This window comes from Cuculus canorus, chromosome 1, assembly GCF_017976375.1.
Source record: "Cuculus canorus isolate bCucCan1 chromosome 1, bCucCan1.pri, whole genome shotgun sequence".
NCBI lineage: Eukaryota > Metazoa > Chordata > Aves > Cuculiformes > Cuculidae > Cuculus > Cuculus canorus.
The window spans coordinates 339,555-349,561 of NC_071401.1; the positions used below are offsets into that span (position 1 = coordinate 339,555).

General features: G+C 52.7%; 2 protein-coding genes across 3 annotated transcripts; both read right to left on the bottom strand.

The window, feature by feature from the left end:
• Positions 1-2,857: 2,857 nt before the first annotated feature.
• On the bottom strand, positions 2,858-7,863 carry LOC104055955 (hemoglobin subunit epsilon). Of its 2 annotated transcripts, none has more exons than XM_009557152.2 (4): positions 7,799-7,863; positions 4,790-4,905; positions 4,460-4,682; positions 2,858-3,062 (listed from the first exon to the last, which is right to left on the bottom strand). In XM_009557152.2, exons 2-4 carry the CDS (start codon positions 4,879-4,881, stop codon positions 2,934-2,936), a joined length of 444 nt encoding a protein of 147 aa, XP_009555447.1. In that variant the 5' UTR covers positions 4,882-4,905; positions 7,799-7,863; the 3' UTR covers positions 2,858-2,933. The 2 variants fall into 2 exon arrangements, with proteins under 2 accessions (XP_009555447.1, XP_053912417.1); XM_054056442.1 differs by lacking the exon at positions 7,799-7,863 and adding an exon at positions 7,151-7,350.
• Positions 7,864-8,359: 496 nt separating this feature from the next.
• On the bottom strand, positions 8,360-10,007 carry LOC104055963 (hemoglobin subunit beta). Its single transcript, XM_009557164.2, has 3 exons — positions 9,828-10,007; positions 9,488-9,710; positions 8,360-8,604 (listed from the first exon to the last, which is right to left on the bottom strand). Exons 1-3 carry the CDS (start codon positions 9,917-9,919, stop codon positions 8,476-8,478), a joined length of 444 nt encoding a protein of 147 aa, XP_009555459.1. The 5' UTR covers positions 9,920-10,007; the 3' UTR covers positions 8,360-8,475.

A 10,007-nucleotide genomic window follows, 5' to 3' on the forward strand; every position in this document is an offset into this window, starting at 1 on the left:
ACTGGATGCAGGACTTGGTTGCTCCTCCCATTCTCCTTTTACTTTTGCCTTTTGAGATGCATGAGCAATGTGTCTGCACACAGAGAAAGGATGGGTTTCCCCAGCCCAGGTGGAGGATGTACCAGGGCAGAGGAGTGGGTGCTCTGACACTGGTGGATGCTCAGCTTCTGCACAGAAGGAGCCTGCAGACAGAGAGTGATCCAGAGTGTGACTAAGAGCCACCCTGCAGAAAAGGACTTGGTTGTCTGGGGTAGGAGAAGCTCAACATGAGCCAGCAATGTGCACTCACAGCCCAGAAACCACCCATGTCCTGGGCTGCATCCAGAGTCATGGGAACAGCAGGGAGGGAGGGGGTTCTGCCCCTCTGCTCCGCTCTGAGGAGACTCCACATGGACTCTGCAACCAGTTCTGGAGTCCTCAGCACAGGAAGGACATGGAGCTGTTGAGGCAAGTCCAAAGGAGGCTGTGGAGATGATGCGAGGGCTGGAGGACCTCCCATCTGATGACAGCCTGAGAGAATTGGGGTTGTCCAGCTTGGAGGAGAAAAGGCTGTGGGGAGACCTTAGAGCAGCTTCCAGTACGGAAAGAGTCTCCAGGGAAGCTGGGGAGGGGCTCTTGACAAGGGCATGGAGTGATAGGAGAAGGGGGAATGGCTTTAAATTGTAAGTGGGAAGATTTAGATTGGACATTAAGAAGAAATTCTTCACAATGAGGGTGGGGAGGCCCTGGCCCAGATTGCCCAGAGAAGTTGTAGATGGAGATCCTTGGAGGTGTTCAAGTCCAGGTTGGATGGGGCTTGGAGCAGCCCAATCCTGTGGAAGGTGTCCCTGCCCATGGCAGGGGTTGGAACTGGATGGACTTCGAAGTACATTGCAACACAAACCATCCCATGATTCTGTGATCCTCACTCCGTTGGGCTTTATAGCACCATCTGTCAGGCTCCCAGTGAGCAGGGACCAGAGGAACAGGTTCGACATCTCCAAGTGTCCCAACTCCACGTGGGCTCGGCACGAGCCACTTCAGAGATAGGAGCAAAGCCTTGTCCCATCAGCAAATGGGATGTAAAAATCAGTATTTTGTGGAATCCCGTGAAAAAAACAGCTCCTAAATCTTGACTTTAGGGCTCAAAATCCCATCTGAAAGATGTTGTTATAGCACTGGTTGTTGCTCTCAATAGAATCATAGAATCATTAAGGCTGGAAAAGACCTCTAAGATCATCAAGTCCAACCGTCAACATAACACCACTGTGCTTCCTAACTTATGTCCCAAAATGCCCCGTGTACATGTTTTTTAAACCACTCTGGGAATGGAGACTCCACCACTGCCCTGGGCAGCCTCTGCCAGGGCTTTACCACTCTTTCAGTGAAGAAATATTTCCTCATATCCAATCTAAAAAATGTCCACTCCCTCCTCCAACAGGCATCTTCTCCCAGCAGTTACATCCTTGCCATGTTCCTGTGTTGCATGCGGGCTGTGGAGAACCCTGAGAGGAGGCTGTGTGGTGGGGAGGAGATACAAATGGATGATGATAGATGTGGACAGATGGACAGATAAACGTGCAGCCAAGGGGTGTACTGGTAATAGCTGACTGGGTGGTTGGGTGATGGGTTTGGCTGGCACAGAGTTAATTTTCTTCATAGCAGCTCATGCAGGGCTGTGTTTTGGTTTTGGGACCAAAGAAGTGTTGATAAAGTATTGATGTTTGTGTTATTGCAGAACAGGTCTTACAGAGTATCAAGGACATTGTCGTTTCTCACTCTGCCCCACCAGTTTGGGGATGCAGAGCTCACCCCAGTGGACCAGGGGGCTGTTCCGCACTGCATATCACACCCAGGAATAAAAGCTGGGGGAAAGGAGGAAAAGGGGACTTTGGGAGCTAAAGTACTTGTTTTCCTAAATAATTTCTAGATGTGATGAAGTCCTGCTTTTCCAGCTGGACATCTAAGGGGTTAAACCATGGATGGATGGATGGATAGATAGAGTGAAGCAGCTGCAGGAAGACACAGGGGTGGATAAGTAAGCCAGCGGTGAACCAAACTTACTGCCTATCCCAAAATCTGAATGGAAGATTACCCACCTAAAATCAAAAAAACAACAATGAAGCAAGGCTGACATGAAAGGGCAGTGACCCCTCAAGATGTCCTCATCTCTGCTTGGCTGGAATCCTAGGGCAGGAGATGCAGAGGAACAAATAAACACACCACTAACTATATCTTCACAGGCAGAGGAAGCTGTTTTCAGGCTGGTTTTATGCTGCTGCTTTTATACTGCCAGGGTAAAATCTCAGCAGCCACCTGGGACCCACGGCAGGGGCTGAGGCAAACCAGCTGCACAACCAAGGAAAGTGATCAACCCAGGAAGGTGGTACCATCCGGAGGGGCCTGAGCAGGCTGGAGAGGTGGGGCTGTGGAATCTCGTGAGGTTCAACAAGGCCAAGGGCAAGGTCCTGCACCAGAGTCAGGGCAATCTCAAGCACCTATCCAGGCTAAGAGGAGAATGGGTCGGGAGCAACCTCGTAACGGGAGGTGCTCCATCCCTCAGATCATCTCCATGGCCTCCTCTGGACCTTCTCCAACAGCTCCGTGTCCTTCCTGTGCTGAGGACTCCAGAACTGGATGCAGGGCTCCAGGTGGGGTCTCCCTAGAGTGGAGCAGAAGAGCAGAATTCCCTCTCTTGCCCTGTTGCCCACAGTCCTTTGGATGCAGCCCAGGACACTCTTCACCCTCTGGGCTTCTAGAACCAAGAAATGCACCTGCACATGGATGGCATCACTGTGACAGTACAAATTCCCCCCTCCTTCCCCAACACAGAGACAGGGAGACTTGCAGATTTGGGGCTGGGAGATGTTTATTTGGTGGTCACAACCTAAGGGGTTAACACCTCCTTGTGCTTCAGGGATGCTTGTGGTAAGCGGGGACCCTTCGCGGGATGCTCAGTGGTACTTGCGGGCCAGAGCGTGAGCCACAACATTGACCAGCTTCTGCCAGGCGAACTGGCAGGCGGGAGTAAAATCCCTGGCGAAGTGGGAAGCCAGGACAATGATTAGGATGTCTCCAAGGAGCTGGAGGAGAAAGAGGAGAAATAGGCAGGGTTAGTGCCACTCGAACAATTCCAGAAGCATTTGGCCAAAACACTCAGGCACATGGTGTGAACTTCGGGGTTGGCCTATGCAGGGACAGGAGTTGGACTCCATGAACCTTGTGGGTCCCTTCCAACTCAGGACATTCCATGATTCTATGAACTGTTGTGCTGCAAAGAATTTGGGAGCAGGGAACAGACATCTTTGAGCTGAGGTGGAGCTGTTGGGACTCACAACCTTCAGGGAAGGCTCTGCAGCCTTGCAGCACACAACTCCACCAACCCCACACTGTACTGCCAACCCTTTAGCTCCAAACAGCTTCTCCCTCTACATCATCCGTCTCTGTCCCTGGTTTTCCTGCAAAAAGCTTTCCCCCAGTGTCAGTCCTGCCACCCTCTCCTTCCCACCCTCTTACCACCCCGCAGCCCCAAAGCTGAATTCCTCTCCTTGAATCTAAATTCCACTCTGGAAGGGACTGCTGGATGCTGCTCCCTCCTTCTCTTCCTCCTCATCCCTACGGCTGGCTCCAAGCACGAGCTCGTTCCCAGGCAATGCCCCAACAAAATCCTCAGCCTTTTCACACAGAAAGTGTCTTGGTTTTGGGAAACCACCAAAAAGTCATTCTTTAAGATAAAAATGAATGAAGAGACAAACTTTGAACCTATTTCTTCCTGATTTTGGGGGGATGCTGAAGTAATTTGGCCTGGGACCCACCCAGCAAAAATGCTATTTGAAGGTAAATGAAGAAAATTACCCATTTTTTTGTTAAATTGTTGGAGGAGGATGTGTTCCATGCAATAAGGCAGCCCATGCTGGACAGGACAGGAACCTGCTCAGATGTTTCCAAGCGCACACAGAAAAGCGTTGGAATCCTGGAATGGTTTGGGTTGGAAGGAACCTAAAAGCCCATGGAGTTCCAATCCCCTGCCATGGGCAGGGACATCTCCCACTGGATCAAGGGCTCCAAGCCCCATCCAACCTGGCCTTCAACTCCTCCAGGGATGGGGCTCCCTCCTACAGGACCTATGGTTTCCTTAGTTACTCTGCTCACCTCTGGCTACTCCAGCCCCTCCTACACCTTCCCCTGGGTTTGTTTCTTCTGTCCTCAGCCCCAGCATCTCCTTTAAGTAACCATCTGCCAGCTTTTTTCCTCACCACCACTGCACTGGTACTAAAACCGGAACTTTTTAGGGTGAAAGTCACCCACACTCCTACAAACTCCTCCACAAAAGCTATCATCTCCCACGGGTGCTACACAGAGACTCTGTCTCCACCAGCAAAAGGAAACACCCCTAGACAACAGATTTGAAAGCAACACCCCCAGTTTCAGAGCAAAAACTGGACAGAGGGAAAGGGCTGGGACTGCAAACCCATCTCACCCTGAAGTTCTCGGGGTCCACATGCAGCTTCTCGCAGTGCAGCTCGGACAGCTTAGAGAAGGTGGCCTTAATGTTGTCCAGGTTCTTCACAGCTTCCCCGAAGGAGGTGAGAACTTTCCTGCCATGGGCACGGACCTTGGGGTTGCCAAGGATGGCGGTGGGACTGGAAAGATTCCCGAAGGAAGAGAAGAACCTCTGGGTCCAGGGGTAGACAATCAGTAGCCTGGGGAGAGTCAGAGGGACACAAGAACACGCTGTTAATGCTCCAGTGACTGGAGTGGTTTCTCTATCCAGGATGAAGCTGAGCAGATGCCCAGGAGACGGACATACCTGGCCAAGGCCTCGGCACCGCATTCCTCCACATTGACCTTGCTCCAGACACTGGCGATGAGCTGCTTCTCTTCAGCTGTCCAGTGCACCATGGTGGTAGGTGGTTTTGCTGGGACCTGCAGGAGGACGCAGAGCTCGTAGCTGAGCTGCAGACCCCACGGAGGCTTTTATCCGCTTCCAGCAGCTCCTCCCCACCATCTGCTGCAGGATCATTGGCTGGGGGTCCACTCCAGTGGTGGGGCAGCAGAAGGGGATGGCCAGGGTGTGGCATGCTCAGAACGGGCCCCTGGTTATCCTGAGTTCAAGATCTTTATCCCTCTCCTCTGTCCAGGCTATTCATGTCACCCACCAGATGTGGGCCCCTTTGTGGAGAAGGGGCTGCACCATCCACCATGGTCACCATTTAACACAGCGTGGGGCTCAGTGGGGTGTTAGCCTTGTGCCTGGGCTCTCCAAGGGCTGGACGCTACCATTCCTATCATGAAAACGAGGAATGCTCCTGCCAAAACATGGTGGGTTTGCCACCAGCAGACCCTGTGGATCCCTGAGCTGCAGGAGGACTTGAGGTCCTTGACCAACCAGGAGCTGTGGGCATTGCTGGAGTGGCTCGGGGAGCGCCAGGCTTTGCAGCTGGAATCCACATTGACCCCACTGTCCTCCCCCTGTAAGAGAACCTGACCCACTCCTATCCGTGTTCCCGTTCCAAGCAGGAAGAAATTCACCCAAAGTTTTCTCCTCAGATGTAAAAGGACTTGCGAGATGCAACAGGGAGCAAGAATCCAACAGGATCCCCCTCTTCATCCCGTTTCTGTTTCCACCCACATCCTTATAGGGAAGAACACCAGGCTTGCCATAGCAGGATCTGCTGTGAGATCAAACAGCAGCAAAAGTTCAGCTCAAGTGGGAGCCCAGGCCCTTTCCATCCTGATCCTGCCCTGATGAGGCTGCTGTACTCCACATTTCCTCCCATTTTCCCTCCACCTTTGGCAGGAGGAGGTGTTAGACCTTCATGTGAGTTGCTCCCCGGGACACCTTGAGCACACAAGGGGGATGCACTCTACCCACAGCGATGCCGATGCCTGAGGGATGGGGGGGGGGGGGAGCTCCTGCTTTATTTTCTGCATCAAAGCCCACAGAACACAGCCTTGGTGAGAGCACAGGGGCTGAGAGATGTATCATAGAATCATGAAATCGTTAAGGTTGGAAAAGCCCTCCAGTCCAACCGTCAGTGCAACGCCACCATGCCAAGTGAACCCTGTCCCCAAGTGCCACAGTCACACGGGTTTTCAACACCTCCAGGGTTTTTGAACCCTCTGCCAGGGCTTCACCACTCTTTCCATGAAGGAATTTCTCCCCATATCCAATCTAACCCTCCCCTGGTGCAACTTGAGGCTGTTTCCTCTCATCTCATCCCTTGTTCCTTGGGAGCAGAGCCCAACAGGCTGCCTGACAGCCCGACCTGGCTCCAACCTCCTTTCCAGGAGCTGCGATGAAGTCTCCCCTCAGCCTCCTCTTCTCCAGAATAAACACCTCCTGGGCCCCCAGCTGCTCCCACAACCCCTGCACTCCAGACCCTTCTCCAGCTCTGTTCCCTTCTCTGGACATGCTCCAGCCCCTCCAGGTCTTTCTTGGAGTGTGGGATCCAGAACTGAACCAGGATTCAAGGTGTGGCCTCCCCAGTGCCGAGTGCAGGGGGACAATCCCTGTCCTGCTGGCAACCCCATGGCTGATCCAAGACCAGATGGTCCCACAGCACCAGGGGCAATCTGCTGTCTCCCTTTTGTTTTCCACAGGATTTGGGTTGGGATAAGTCAGAGGCTCTGGGTTCAGTCGGAGAAGCACCCACATAAGAAGTAGGATGTTGGCACGACCAGACTGAAGCAGTGCTGAGAGCTGATCAAGCCCTCTCCAGACATCTTAGCTTGCCATCCTTCCTCCCTGGACCCCCTCCTGCCCAGTGTCCTCTTGGCCTCTTACTGAAAACATAGGAATGGAGGGCAAATTGATTAAAAGATAGAACATCATAGAATCACGGAATGGTTCAGGTTGGAAGGGACCTCAAAGCCCATCCTGTTCCAAACCCAGCCATGGGCAGGGACACCTTCCACTGGATCAGGTTGCTCCAAGCCCCATCCAACCTGTCCTTGAACATCTCCAGGGATGGGGCAGCCACCACTGCTCTGGGTAACCTATTCCAGGGCCTCCCCACCCTCACAGGAGATCATTTCTGCCTAAGAGCTCATCTCAACCTTCCCTTTTTCAGCTTAAATGATGGGAAGCTCCATCCCTGCTCCTGGGAAGGGGTGTCCCATCAGGAACCCCAACAGCGGGAGGAGCCCAGCCTTCCTCTGCTGCACTGACCTGGTCTCTGCTTTGCTTGGATCGTATCTGCCCATAGACACCTTGCTTGCAGAAGGAGACCTTCTTCTTTGGATAATTCAGTCATTTCTGTCTGAGTTGTATGAACAACCGTGCTCATACAAATATCTGTTGGACACCCATGAGAAATGATATAAGAAACTGGATTTTGGGGACCATGGACACCTGTTGACAACACTGCACCCTGTGCCTGCCCAGACTCCGCACACTTTGGGACTTCAGTAGAAATCACCTTGACACTAGAAGCAAAATGCCTCTTCCTCCAAGAAAAATGCATTGGGAAAGGGATTTGGGGATCAGAAAGGGCTTTTCATAATGCCCTTTCTGAGTGGGTGGCCCATGGATGTGGATGAAGCAAGGCCAGGACACAATGCAGACAGGGAGTCAGAGATGCTGCGATATCACACTATGCCCTCTTTATTTCCCTTTTTCCCAAGTTCTTTCAGCAAACCTTTGCTTTTACTGCGTCACACTCAGCCTCGATGAGGCAGACAGAGCCAAGAACAACCTCTACCCACGAGTCCTGCCCTGCAGGCACTCAAACACCCAAACCACCCACACACAGAACATCCATCAATAACCATACATCGATGTTCACACACATCAATACCCACATCCATTGATACCCACATCCAGAAAATCATTGATAGCCACCACAATCAGCAGGACTGCCCCTCCAAATTGCAGAAGGGGTGGTGTAGGGTGGAAAAGCAGCACATAAACAGGATCTGGACAGGTCTTGATAGCAAAATGTTTATCTGGAACCTGCCCCCACCCAGCCGGCTGTGTGGCTGGTGTGAGTCAGCTAAATTCTTGTAGGATTTGTGCCAGGAGTGAGTGAGGGTGGATTAAAGTGTTCACTTGGTTTATCCTGCCTAAAAAAACCCGAATCCTCCCAGTTTCTGCAAGAAAACTCCTTGGTTTCACAGTAAAATACAACGCAGTTCCTTGGTGCAAATTCCCAGCGTGGGATCACAGAGGCAGCAGGGATAGATCTACCTGAAATGTGATTTTCAGAGGCAAATACCATATAATCCCCCACAAAAAAACAAGCAGCGCAAAGGCAGTTGGCATTTTCTGGAAGCAAAACACCCACCCTGCTCAACTTGTATCACCCATTCCCCTGTGGGCGCCCCAAGCCCCCATCTCCCCGACCCCTCCAACCGCTCAAGGACACATGGACTCAGCACAGACTTAACAGGATGAGCTTTATTTGGCTGTTAGAAGCTGTCATCTCCAGAGCTGTGCGCCCGCTGGTGCGCGACACACGGCCAGAGTATGCTGCTGGGGCTTTTCCTGTTGACTCTTTAGTGGTACTTGCGGGCCAGAGCGTGGGCCACCGCGCCGACCAGCTTTTGCCAGGCAGCCTGGCACTCGGGAGTGAACTCCTTGGCGAAGTGGGAGGCCAGCACGATGATCAGGATGTCACCCAGGAGCTGGGGGGAACAAAAGAACCCTTGAGTTAACAATGCCCAGGAGCCAGACCCCCCATGCAAGCACTTGATTTGACCCGGGGAACCTCTGGGCACCTAAACGTGCAGGAGCCTTTCATAGGATGCACTTTAAGTTTATTCTCTGCACCTACTCTAAAGATTCAGGTTCTGCCACTGCTGTGGGAAGAGGAGCTGAAAATGCTCCAGAAATCTGGTTGATTAAATTTATCTTTCTCTTTTTTGGCTTTGTTTGGGAGCTTCTCCTGAGCAGAAGATGCAGCTGAGCATCTGTTGCACAGCAAGGAGCTGGCATTCCGTGCTGCAAAGTGCCCTGTCATGAACAAGGAGCTCACACTGACTTGGAGGAATCCTCACAGCCCTGGATTAATTCCCCACTAGGAAACTCTCAGCTGCAGAGACACAGCTGCCAAAGTTTCCTACCCGTCTAGGTCCCGTTGCTCTTTTGCTTTAGGCATCTGGTCACTGTCATATGTGCCTCATCTCTCCTCCGTGCCAGGCTTCTCTTTCGCTCCTTCGCTTTCCCCTTGGCTCTAACCTCTTCCTGCTCTTCAACTGCTTCTGCTTTACTCTCCCCACTCTGCTTCCGCACCAAAACCACGTCCTCGCTACCTTCCCGTGGCCCCTGGATCCTCCAGGCAGCCTCTCCATAGCCATCACCATACAGTCTCTTCGGTGCTTTCTCTTCAGCTGCAGGTTGGTCCTTTCCCTCCCTGTCCCTCTCCTACATCTTCTCTTTGCCCCAACCACCAGTCCCTCTTCCTGCTGCACCATCATGTCAAAAGAGAATCCCTCACACGATGAAGGAACTGCTCGCAGGGACACAAGGGTGGGGAGGACAGGTGCCCCGGTGAGAAGCACGGCTCACCCTGAAGTTCTCGGGGTCCACGTGCAGCTTGTCGCAATGCAGCTCGGACAGTTGGGCGAAGGTGGCCTTAATGTTGTCCAGGTTCTTCACGGCTTCCCCGAAGGAGGTGAGCACTTTCTTGCCATGGGCACGGACCTGTGGGTTGCCAAGGATGGCGGTGGGACTGGAGAGGTTCCCGAAGGAAGAGAAGAACCTCTGGGTCCAGGGGTAGACGACCAGCAGCCTGCAGAGAGACGGAGGGACACAAGTAGACATAGACACGGTTAAAGCTCCCAAACGCAATCACCATGGTTTCTCTATCCAGGATAAAGCTAAGCAGATGCCTGGGAGATGGACTTACCTGGCCAGGGCCTCAGCGCCACAGTCGGCCACATTGACCTTGCCCCAGAGGCTGGTGATGTGCTGCTTCTCTTCGGCTGTCCAGTGCACCATGGTGTTGGGTGGAGGGTAGCGTGTGGCTGCCGGCAGGTACGGAGAAGGTCTCGGCTGTTGCTCCCGAGGGGATCTGCGAGCGGGCAAT